Source organism: Centrocercus urophasianus, unplaced genomic scaffold (assembly GCF_019232065.1).
Source record: "Centrocercus urophasianus isolate 14NV4802_14NV808 unplaced genomic scaffold, USGS_Curo_1.0 seq_41, whole genome shotgun sequence".
In the NCBI taxonomy this organism is placed as follows: domain Eukaryota; kingdom Metazoa; phylum Chordata; class Aves; order Galliformes; family Phasianidae; genus Centrocercus; species Centrocercus urophasianus.
Window position 1 is genome coordinate 1044889 of NW_024884989.1, and position 12582 is coordinate 1057470.

Consider the following 12582-nt stretch of genomic DNA (forward strand, 5'->3'; position numbering starts at 1 on the left):
CAGTGGGCAGGGGCATTGGGGGGAGGCATACCTGGCTTCATGCCCCCGGGTAGGAGCAAGAGCAGGGGTAACTGCTTCCCCCCAGGTTGGAGATGTCCCAAAACAGTGAGCAGCCCCTCGGGAGTGAGCTGAACCACAATGGGAGGCACCCCCTGAGGTGGGAGCTGACCCACGGTTGGGGGCTTCCCCCCACGTGGCTGCTTGCCCACAGCTGGGGCCTTCCTCCCACGTGGTCGCTTACCCGCTGCGGGGGGCTTCCCCGCAGGTGGGAGCTGACCCACGACTTGGGGCATCACCCCAGAGGGCAGCTGACCCACAACTTGAGAGACTGCCCCAGGTGGGAGCTGAACCACTGTTGTGGGCATCCCCCCAGCGGGCAACTGACCCACAACTTGGGGCATCACCCCAGCGGGCAACTGACCCACAACTTGGGGCATCACCCCAGCGGGCAACTGACCCACAACTTGGGGCATCACCCCTGGTGGGAGCTGACCCACCACTTGGGTTGTCACCCCCAGTGGGAGCTGACCCACCACTTGGGTTGTCACCCCAGGTGGGAGGTGACCCACCAACCGGGGGGACCCCCCCAGGTGGGAGCTGGCCCACAGCTTGGGGCATCACCCCAGGTGGGAGCTGAACCACTTGGGGCATCACCCCAGGTGGCAGCTGAACCACTTGGGAGAGCCCCCCAGGTGGCAGCTGAACCACTTGGGGCATCCCCCCAGGTGGGAGCTGCGCTCCCTGTCCTTGGACACCTGGTGCCCCAGGCCAGACAGAAGCCTGAGGCACCACGTAGGTGACGTTGGGGACAGGGAGGGTTTGGGTTGACACTGGCACTGCTCCGCTGCTGTTGGTCTGCATTGCAGCAGTGGCCAGTGGACGCACAACGGATCCAGGGATAATCGCGTCGGGTGTCGGAAGCACCGTCGGCATCCGTGGAGAAATTCTCTCTGTGGAGAAATGCCCAGATGGGCGCTGGGGTGAGATCTGGGGCACTGGCATCCCCTGGAGGGCCGCCGTGCCAGGAGCAGAGGGAGCCTGCTGCCTTACCTGCCAAGGTAGCTCGAGAGTGGCAGTGGGGGGTTCCGTGACCGCTGGGGTCAGCCCCTCTCCGCTGAGCTCACAGTGCGCCTCTGTGACACGGTGCCGTGGTGACACAGGCATTGCTCTGTGCCTGCCCCGTCACCACCGCTTGCTGTGGCCGCTCAGTGCAGCCTGCCGTTGTTTCAAAGGAGATTATAAAGAGGAGGGAAACGAACTTTTTGTGTGGTGATGGTGATTGGACAAAGGGGGAATGGTTCTAACGTAAAGGAGGGGAGACTTGAGTTAGCCGTGGCGTGGGATTCCGTCCCAGTGCAAGGGTGGAACAAGGCCGAGTCCTCCTGGTGTAACTGAATGCATACAAATCCATGGGGCGGGATGATATCCATCCTGGGGCTCTGAGGGAGATGGCTGATGTGGCTGCCGAGCCGCTCTCCATCGCATTTGAGCAGTAGCGGCTGTGCGGTGAAGTCCCCGGTGACTGGAGAAAGGGAAACGTTGCTGCCATGGTTAAGAAAGGGTGAGGGCGGTGAGCCTGAGCTCTGTGCCTGGGCAGATGATGGAGCAGATCCTCCTGGAAGCTGTGTTAAGGCACATCCAGCAGAAAGGAGTGATTGGAGACCGCCAGCGTGGCTGCGCCAAGGGCAGATGGTGGCTGAGCGATGTGGCGGCCTTCTATGGTGGAGTGACGGCGTTGGTGGCCGGGGGAAGGGCAGCGCATGTCATTGCGTGGACTTGTGCAAGGCCTTGGACATGGTCCCTCGCCACATCCTGCTCTCTAACGTGGAGAGGAGTGGATTTGAAGGCTGGGCTGTTGGATGGACTGGGAGTTGTCTTGGTGGCAGCCAAGGGCTGTGATCCATGGCTCTGTGTCAGGGTGCTGAAGCCAGTGTCAGCGGCTCAGTAAGGGCAAGCGCAGGGTGCTGCCATTGGGTGGGGGCAACGCCAGGTATTGATAGAGACTGGGGGAAGATGTGCTTGGGAGCAGCCCTGCGCAGAAGGACTTGGGGTCCTGGTGGGCGAGAAGCTGGCCATGAGGCAGCAGTGAGCGCCTGCAGCCCGGAAGGCCAGCTGTGTTGTGGGCTGCATGAAAAAGGGGCGGCCAGCAGGAGAGGGAGGTGATCGTCCCCCTCTGCTGGGCTCCTGTGAGGCCCCGTCTGCAGCGCTGCGTCCAGGCCTGGGGCCCCCAGCACAGGAAGGACGTGGAGCTCTGGCAGCGGGTCCAGAGGAGGCACTGAGATGAGCAGAGGGCTGGAGCAGCTCTGTGTGAGGCAAGGCTGAGGGAACTGGGCCTGTTGAGCTTGGGGAAGAGAAGGCTGCGGGGAGACCTCCCTGTGGCCTTCCAGTGCTTGAAGGGGGTGTATGAACAGGAGGGGGAACGGCTGTTTACAAGGGTGGATGGTGATGGGACAAGGGGAATGGTTTTAAAGTGAGACAGGGGAGGTTTAGGTTGGATATGAGGAGGAAGTTTTCCCCCAGAGGGTGGTGAGGCACTGGAACAGGTTGCCCAAGGAGGCTGTGGATGCCCCATCCCTGGCGGCGTTCAAGGCCAGGCTGGATGTGGCTCTGGGCAGCCTGGGCTGCTGGTTGGCGACCTGCACACAGCAGGGGGTTGGAACTGATGATCGTTGTGTTTCTTTTCAACCCAGGCCGTTCTGTGATTCTATGGTATGATTCTTGTTACTCAAGGGAACAAACATCTTTCTCTCCACATGCATAACTGTAATTCTCAGGGCAAAAAGATGTCAGGTTCTTGTTGGTGATAACCTGCTGCTGGGCCAAGGGAGAGGTGGTTGTGTTTGTTTAGTTTTTCAGGATGGGGTTTGGGAAGGATAAAGTCTACAATATTTCTTTTTATGTGTGTGCGCGTTCCCATTTGTACTGAAGAAAAGCTCAAATTTCTTCTTAAGAGACTGTAATTTTGATGGAGTTGAATGCTAGAAACATTGCTTGGAATAAGATAAAATACGAGATAAAAAGAGAAATAAAAAGAGGTATAAAGTGCATGAGCAAATGAAGTTATTTTAGAGATAACAAAATGAAAAGGGATCAACTTGGATGTTCTGTCCTGGATTTTGCTGCAGCAGAATAAAATGTTGATAAATTCCTTTATATATGGCACAGGTCTGCACAATATATTGTTGTGGTGTTTGGAGTATTTTCTCTTTCCCTTCTCATCTCACTTCCAGGCTTCAGTGAAAGAGTCGATAAGCAAATTCATGGCCTACGTGCACACAAGTGTCAATGAGATTTCCCAGCTGTACCTGAGCAACGAGCGGCGGTACAACTACACCACTCCCAAATCATTCCTCGAGCAGATCAAACTCTATCAGAATTTGCTAATGAAAAAGAGAAAGGATTTAACAGCAAAAATGGAGCGGCTGGAGAATGGCCTGGAGAAGCTCAACAGTACGTCTGCCCAGGTGAGGAAAGCCTGGGGTCGTACGCTGGTTGTTTGGCTCAGAGGAGGGCTTTACAGGCTGAAGCTGTGCAGGATGGAAAATCTGTGCTTACTCCTGACTGACTTGAACTGGATTCCTGGGGCATAAGTTCTGTTCTGTGCTGGAGGGGAGGAGGGAAGAAACGTGCGTGTGGTCTCTGCTACTTGGGTGGTGCTAATCCCAAATAAAAGCTCACAGAAATTAAAACAAGATAGAGAACCAGCTGGGTGTGTACATCTTCTTTACATGGTTATACTCCAGCTGCAGTGACAAAATAACTTAGAAAATGCAGGAAGATTAGTTGGTTTTGGAATTTCATCCAATAAACCTATACTAACTTCAGCAAGATTCCTATTTTTTAAATAAAACAAAGAATCCTTTAAAAATGAAGCCAGTGTTCGTTTATCCTTGTGTTATGTTGTCTGTTAGGAATACCAGTGCATGTCTGAAATGTAGATGAGCTGTCCTGAAATCCCCCACTAAAAGCATGACTGGCATCCATCTGTGGCAATGACTGGATGTTGTTCTGAGTGTTTCACAACCTCTCTTCACTGACTCCAACTGCCTGTTTTTCTCTGCATTTCATATTCTGTTAACTCTTATAAATGTTCACTTACTAGCTCCTACCGAAACAAATGGGGTCTCCTGACGCTGCTCCAGAGGAGCGTGCAGATCGCTGTGAGTGAAGGACTAGCAGGCTCAGCCTCTTTCCTGTGTGCTCTGGTGGCATAAATCATGTCTGTCATGCTCAACAAGTTACGTGCTTGGTGGGAGGGTGATATATGGGTTTTGTTAGTGCCTCTCGACTCTGATAGTCTACATCTGACTTCGAGCAGTTGCTTTCTGCATGGCACAGGACAGGTCTTTGAGGACGGGGGGAGGGAGCAGACATGTTTCTTGGACCCTTTGCAGGTTTCAGCACCTCTTTAGAAAGCAGCTGAGGTTTACCAGCTGTTAGAGGAGACCACTCATTGCATCTTGTGAAACCAGTTGGAGCTGAAAGCATTTGCCCTCACTGCAAAGCAGGCCTTACACCTGCCTTACTTCTGGTGACAAGTAACTCCCATGACACATGGGGTGCTGCTGGTTTTGCTGATGCCGCAGCAGTGGACAAGATGATTTAGATCTATTCCTCTGTCAAGAGCAACTAAGATAGAGGAACAAGTCCCAGTAGTGGTCAAATGTGGGGACCTTCTTGTATGCTTCAGGCTTATCTCCATGTGGCTGTTGTGTTGGCAGAGGCTCACTGACATGGGAGCTGAGCAGTGGGGGGAGGACTGAGGATGGCATGGAAGCCAAGCACCTGTAGGCATCCTGTCTTGCAGGTTTTGGTGTTGCAAAAAGAGTGAAGGAAAACAAAGCTCACATCTGCTTGGAGTAAGGCTGGGGTGAGAAGAGCCCGTTTGTGAAGCTGATTAAGATGCAGAACAGTCAGGACAAGATAGTCAAATTAGTATCTAAAATTAGCACTGGGGCCTAAAATTAAACACCTAAATTATCAGATGTGCGTAACAGTCAAAACTGCTGTTGATTTGCAACCAGAATGTAGATACTTGGTGTTATTGGAATCATACCAATCTTGAATATGGATTTGAAAGTCTGAAGTTTAGCATTCACTCATGGAAATGGCTGGGCTTGGTGCTCAGGTGCCATCTGTAGCTTGGTGGTGCTTGGAAGCAGCATGCTGTGCTTTTGGATGTCCAAGGCAAGGAGGGAACATTGTGATAGCTGGGTATGAGCTGGCTGTGCCTTAGGACTGAGGACTTGTGCTCCCCCTGTTCCTGCTCTGGTCTCCCGGTACATGGGCACAGGTGAGGAGCTAGTGAGGAGTTCTGTGTATTTCTATACAGTGTTCAGTGTCCCCCCAGCACTTGTGCAGGTACTTATTACACTTTTTTGACTTAGCCAGTCCGTTTTCAGGGCAACCTCTCCCCTTCCTTTTAGTCTCCATTTCTTTTCTTTTGGCATTTGGCCACCAACTTTTCTTCTGTGAAAATACTTTTGTTTGCCTGCCATGAGGATGGTGGTTGTCATTCCCTGTACTCAGAAAATCAGAAGCTGGCTTCCAGTTATTAGGACATAATGGAGTTGGGAAGATTTGCGAGATGAGTCATTTGTTTTTCAGTGGTGTTTGCAATGAAGAGGTCAACGCTCTGCTCAGAGCCCATTGCTGAGTAATTTTGAGGATGACTTTGGTTAATATTACGTATCTGGATTCTAGATTCAAGTCTTGCTTGCTCTATCAATTATTTGCTGACCTTTGTGATGTATTTTGTGTTCTTGAAGCAAGGCAGGGACAATCAGATAAAATGAGTCTCCTGGGAGTCTGCCCTCCAGGTTTTCTTCAATAATTCTTCTTCTGTCTGGGTGGTAGCAAGTACTTCTTCCCTGTTGGAGTCACAGTACATTACCCTTGAATCTCCAATTTGCTTTATTCTTTCCCTTTCCATCTCACGTTACTAATGGCTTATCAGCAACTGTCCTGGACTCGGGAAGCTGCTCGCATGTTTTTCACATTTCTTACCACAGTTTTAGACTGAATGTTGACCTTTTGTGCCCAGTGGTGGCAGTCAGTGTTCTGAAGCACGTGCTGGATCTGCCTGTTCACACCTTGATATGGTCATTACATTAATGATGCCTATGGGAATGACGTTAATAGTGTTCTCTCTTTGCTTTGGGATCATTGTCTGCTGTGGTTTTCTTGCCACTTTTGTCTCCCTCTGTACTGTTACCCTCGTGTAAATCTTGCTTTTTCCTTCTTACCAGCCACATGTTACTTAGAGAGAATCTTCTGCTTTCACCAGTGCTGGCGGACAGTGGTGTTTGTCTCATCTTCCCTGGAGGTGGCAATGAATCTTCTGGATTATTGCTTATAAAGCACGCCTCACGTTGCTGCACCATTAGTTGTGAGGGCTCGTGCCTTTGAAGAGGGGTGAATGCCCAGAACTGTGCTCTTATTCAAGACATGAGGCAATCTCTTTCTGCCTTACTTGTGAAGCTGCTTCTCCATTTTAAGCAGCTCTCTGTAGTCCCGCTGTATGTGCCTGTGTCCACATTGCCCCAAGCCTTTTAGTGCTTCCTGGGCTCTGTATTTGGGCTGTGGATTTCTGATTTTCGGCCTTCCCATTCCATTCAGTGTCCATTGTTTCTTTTGTACAGAGACGAGATGAATAGGGGTTCCTGGCCTCAGTCTCCAGAGTGGCTCTTATTGTATGGAGACAAACAAGAGGTTTCAAGCTACAGGGGCAGGGAAGATTCAGGCTGGACATTAGGAAGTATTACTTTTCAGAAAGGGTGGTCAGGCACTGGAATGGATGCCCAGGGAGGTGGTGGAGTCACCGAGCCTGGGGGTGTTCAAGGAAAGGCTGGATGTTGTGTTGAGGGACATGGTTTAGTGGGAGCTATTGGGAATAGGTGAACGGTTGGACTGGATGATCTTGAAGGTCTTTCCAACCTTGGTGATTCTATGATTCTATGATTCTATGATCTCCATCAGCCTTCATCCTTCCCATCTAAAACAGCCGTTCCAAGGAACTGGTACTGAGGGTGTCAGTGATATCTTCTGTGCTCGTCTCTGTTTGCATCGTGCTGTTTTGTGCATCATGTTGTTGCATTCTGGGTTGTTGTTTGTAGCCCCAAGCAGGAGCACTGTGGAGCTCACCCAGGAACGACCAGGGAAATGCAACTAAGAAAGAAGCTCGGAGGATTGCAGTTGGCTCTGCCAATCTGAATGGTTAACAATACTTATGTATTTTTTGGGCGGATGTGGATTAGGAGTATGGGGTTACCAGCGCAAGAAGGGAGACCGTGACTGCTGGAGAAGTCCTGGGCTGTGGGAGGGCAGATGGGAGCTATGCTGGGAAGGCTTCCTGCACACCCCTGGATAACAGATGTTAGTAGTGGTCTGCCTCTAGATTTGGAAATGCAATAGCAAAAAATAGCAAAAAAGCAAAGCCTAGCTATGTGCACAAACTTTTAGAGTGGAAGGTCTTTCTTGGCATGAAAGGAAGGAAGTGTGGGGCCTTCTGTTAACATGAGATCTATAGACAGAGGAGAACCTTTCATGCTTTTATTTCTAGCAGCACTCTGTAGGGGATGGCTCTGCTTGCCATTCATGGGATCATGTCTATGGGTTCTGCTGTCCCTGTGCCTTCCCAAAGGCAGTGGTGTGATGTCTCCCAGTAGACCTGGGTCTCCTCAGGAGTTTTTGATGACCTTTAAGGGTCCCTTCCAACTCAAAACTGGAAGTCTAGAGAGAATGTGGCTCCCCTGCTAAGTGAGGGGTGTTCTGGTAACGGGGGATGCTGAGAAGGCAGAGATACTGAATGCCTTCTTTGCTTCTGTCTTCAGTGAAAAAGCTCCCCCTCAGAAATCCGAGACCCTGGAGGTTAGTGAGAGGATCTGGGGAATGGAAGACCTCCCTGCAGTCAGGGAAGAGGTGGTCCAGGAGTGCCTAGGCAGCACCAATGTTCACAAATCCATGGGACCCGATGGGATGCATCCACGTGTGCTAAGGGAGCTGGCAAAGGTGATTGCTGAACCGCTTTCTGTCATCTTTGAGAGGTCTTGGAGGACGGGAGAGGTGCCTGAAGGCTGGAGGAGAGCCAGTGTCACTGCGGTCTTCAAAAAGGGCAAGAAGGAAGATCCAGGCAATTATAGGCCAGTCAGCCTCACCTCTGTCCCTGGAAAGGTGATGGAACAGCTGTGCTAGATGCCATCTCCAGACAACTGGAAGAAAAGGAGGTGATCAAGAGTAGTCAGCACGGGTTCACCAGGGGGAGGTCGTGCTTGACCAACCTGGTGGCCTTCTGTGATGTTGTCTCTGGCTGGGTAGATGGGAGGAGAGCAGTGGATGTAGTCTACCTTGATTTCAGCAAGGCTTTTGATACTGTCCCCCACGACATCCTTATAACAAAGCTGAGGAAGTGTGGGATAGATGAGTGGACAGTGAGGTGGGTTGAGAACTGGCTGACTGGCAGAGCGCAGAGGGTCGTTGTTGGTGGTGCAGAGTCCGGTTGGAGGCCTGTAATTAGCGGTGTTCCTCAGGGGTCTGTGCTGGGTCCGCTCTTGTTCAACATCTTAATCAATGACCTTGATGAGGGGATAATGGCCACCCTCAGCAAGTTTGCTGATGATACGAAGTTGGGAGGATTGGCTGACACGCCTGAAGGCCGTGCTGCCATTCAGTGAGACCTGGACAGGCTGGAGATCTGGGCAGAAAAAAACCAGATGAGGTTTAACAAAAGCAAGTGTAGAGTCTTGCATCTGGGGAGGAATAATTGCATGCACCGGTACAGGTTGGGGGATGAGCTGCTGGAGGGGAGCTCTGCGGAAAGGGACGTGGGTGTCCTGGTGGATGACAGGTTGCCATGAGCCAGCAGTGTGCCCTTGTGGCCAAAAAGGCCAATGGCATCCTAGGTTGCATTAAAAAGAGCGTGGCCAGCAGATTGAGGGAGGTGATCATTCCCCTCTGCTCTGCCCTGGTAAGGCCTCATCTGGAGCACTGTGTCCAGTTCTGGGCTCCCCAGTACAAAAAAGACGGGGATCTCTTGGAAAGAGTCCAGCGGAGGGCCACAAAGATGGTGAGGGGCCTGGAGCATCTCTGCTATGAGGAAAGGCTGAGTGAACAGGGTCTGTTCAGCCTCGAGAAAGTAAGACTGAGAGGGGACCTGATCCATGTCTATAAGTATCTGAGGTGTGGGGGGCAGAATAGCGAGGCCGGACTCTTTTCAGTGATGAGTGGAGACAGGACAAGGGGAAACGGCCAGAAACTGCAGCATAGGAAGTTCTGCACAAATGTGCGAAGGAACTTCTGTACAGTGAGGTGAGGAGCACTGGAACAGGCTGCCCAGGGAGGTGGTGGAGTCTCCTTCTCTGGAGATGTTCAAGACCTGCCTGGATGCCGACCGATGCGAGCTGATATAGGGAACCTGCTTTGGCAGGGGGTTGGACTCGATGAGCTCTGGAGGTCCCTTCCAACCCCTACAATTCTGTGATTCTGTGAAAACATTCTGTGATCTCTGTGATGTGTAGGACAGAGAAATGGATGTGACAGACTGTTATTGCTCTGGATCCAAGCGTGGTGTTGAGAGAAACTGTTTGCTGTGCTGAAAGGGTGAAGCTGGAGGAGTAAGGTCATCAGTTTGCATTCCTAACACCATCCCCAGGAAATCACTAAAGACAGTGAGTTTGGTTATGTAGGCATTGCTGCTCGTTCTTTCTTTCCGCTGGGCAAACGCTCTTAAATTGCCCTTGCTCAGCTGCATTTGAGCTTTATCGTCATTGAGAAAATGTGATGGTTTTCTAGTGTGCTCCCAAGCCCTGCTGAAGGTAAGGAAGGCTGCCAGCCACCACCACCCCCCAGCATGCTGAGCTCTGCTGGCAGAGGGTCCAGCAAAGTGCCAGGATCCACACTGCACCCCAACCTGCACTGTTTCTGCTGGGGGCTTAACACATGATCCAAACCAGTTGGACAGGTGACTTGGTAGCACATATTTCTCTGAATTGAGATATTAGGAATTCTTTCAAGAAGAGCTCTAACTGATTTTCCTGATTATTTTCTTTTTCTTTAATCCTGACAATACGTTCTTGGCTGAAAGCAGGTTGTGTCAGGGCATTGTCTGTTCTCACAGTCAGTGCTGAGGGCTGAGTATACATCTGCTCCTTTTGTAGAGCTGTGGAGAGCTAGTGGGTTATAATCCCTTGTTTGCCTTGTTGTGGTCATGTAAAGCCATAGAGCTCCTGGCTGGGTGTGCGTCCAGCACGTGAGCACGCATTTGGGGCAGGTCACAAGGCCAATCTGCAATCAGCAAAGCCTCCCACTTCAATTTCCTGCAATCTCAAAAGACACAGAGCTGCACGAGAGGTTGCTCTCTGGTTGCTGACTGAGGGGATTACGTGCTCCCATGTGTCTGGAGCTGCTGGGATTTATGGGCACATCTTTGTGCTGGTTAAAGCAGTGCTGTAGCCCTGGGCAGCAGGAGGTGGAAAATGAAGTGTGCAGTGAGATTCCTAAGAAACCATTCTCCACTTGAAGCTGATGACAAACGTCAATAGCTTCAGTTTGTGTGTGTTCCAAATGGGGCTCTCTCTCTTCATGCATAAAAGCAGAATTGTGAACAAAAACAAGCATCTGACTTCCCTCATGGTGAGAGTTTTTACATGGCAATGCTGTACCCCAGGAGCTATTAACAATCCTTTATGAGCTCAACAGCAGGACAGCAAACGACTCTGCAGTCTGCACAGAGGCTGTGTAAAGTCATCAAAACGGCTTTTAGAAAGAAATCTTCTGTCCTCGAGTGAGAGCCGGCCCAAGCTCACGGCTGTGCAGGTGCTGCAGCCATTGCTTGGAGGGCTCCTGCCCTGCAGGGCTCAGCTGCTGCTGGTGTGTGGGTCCTCAGAGCACCCACAGTTCTCCGGGCAGCAGTGCCAGGGTCTCACCAGCTCTGGGTAGAGGATTTCCTCCTAACATTGAACCTAAATCTTCTCTTTTCTAGTTTAAAGCTGTTACCCCTTGTCCTATCACCACACTCACTGACAGAGTCCCTCCCCAGTTTTCCTGTAGGCTCCTCGAGGTACTGAAACGCTGCAGTCAGGTCTTCCCAGAGCCTTCTCCAGGCTGAACATCCTCAGCTCCCTCAGCCTTTCTTAATAAGAGAGGTGCTCCAGCCCTCTGAGCATTCTTTGTGACCCTTCTCTGCATGCCCTCCAACAGCTCCTCATCTTTCTTGTGCTGGAGGCCCCAGGTCTGGACACAGTGCTCTAGATGGGGCCTCATGAGAGCAGATCAGAGGGGGACAGTCCCCTCCCTGCCTACTGCTGGCCTTCTGCTGATGCAGCCCAGGGTGCTGTTGACCTTCTGATTTGCACGTGCATTCTGTTGGCTCATATCAAGGTTTTCATCCACCAGAATACAATCTAACAATGGCTGTTGCATTGATAGGTGGATGAAAGCTGTGTGAATTTGGCTTTATAATAAGAGCAGCTGCAGTGATCTGGTGAAGCTTCTGTGTTGTGAAAAAATAATCCCAAGAAGAGGAATATGCCCAATATGAGGGCTTTTGCTTGCTTCCTAGTGAATCCTCCTCAAAGCAACATTTGCCTCTAGCCAGTTCCCCAGCAGAGGCAGTGAGCAGGGCTGGGACAACATCCTTACCAGTAAATCCTTCTGGTTCTGATTCCTTCCCTACAGGGTTCCTGCTAGCGGCCTTTTGTGGCCTGTACACCATGCACATGGGTTCTCCATCCCCTACATGAGAAACCAGGAGTGAAGCAGAACTGCAGTGTCCTGCTGACAAACAGTAGTGCTTTTCTGAACTCCCAGGGCATTGCTTGCTTTATACATGGCCCCTCCATACTGTTAGCTATTGCTGGGCCCCCTCAAGTGGGACAGGGTGGGGGAAGCAGGGTGCTGAGCAGCTGTACACCCACATGTACTTCTTTCCCCCAGGTGGATGACCTGAAGGCCAAGCTGGCAGCCCAGGAAGCGGAACTGAAGCAGAAGAATGAGGATGCTGACAAGCTGATTCAGGTGGTGGGTGTGGAGACGGAGAAAGTGAGCAGGGAGAAGGCAGCTGCAGATGAAGAGGAACAGAAAGTGGCACTCATCACCCAGGAGGTCCAGCAGAGACAGAAGGACTGTGAGGAAGACTTGGCCAAAGCTGAGCCTGCCTTGGCAGCTGCCCAGGCTGCTCTGAACACCCTCAACAAGGTAAGGCTGGGACTCCCATAGAAAGCTGGCATCTCTGTGGTAGGGATCTGTCACTGGTTTTGGGGTGTTGTGTTGATCCTGCTTTCACTTCCTTCCTGGGTTGTGTATACTTGATCCAGAGGCTGCTCCAGTTGGCCTTCAGCCATGGCCACAGAGGGGCAGGAGGACCTGGGGGTGGGTTCCTTGTATGCAGCTTTTCTCCACTAGCTGACTCCACTGCTCATCTTCCTGACCCATGAGGAAGGGAAATTGTTCTGCTGTCCCTATCAGGTCCCAGAGAAGAGGCTATATGCCCGGCTTCATAACCGTTGCAGAATCTGTAATGTTTTGAGAGAGAGAGCAAAAGCAGTGTTTGCTCTGGGTGTTACTATGTGAGCACGCAATCAGCCC

The 12582-nt window shown here is 51.3% G+C and overlaps 1 protein-coding gene across 1 annotated transcript in view; it reads left to right on the plus strand.

Moving 5' to 3' along the window:
* The window catches only part of DNAH9 (dynein axonemal heavy chain 9), a 191448-nt gene that overhangs the window by 91706 nt on the left and 87160 nt on the right, over positions 1–12582 (plus strand). The window contains exons 48-49 of the mRNA XM_042833278.1: positions 3231–3464; positions 11932–12192. Coding sequence (XP_042689212.1) covers positions 3231–3464; positions 11932–12192 — 495 coding nt within the window. The remainder of the gene's footprint in view (positions 1–3230; positions 3465–11931; positions 12193–12582) is intronic.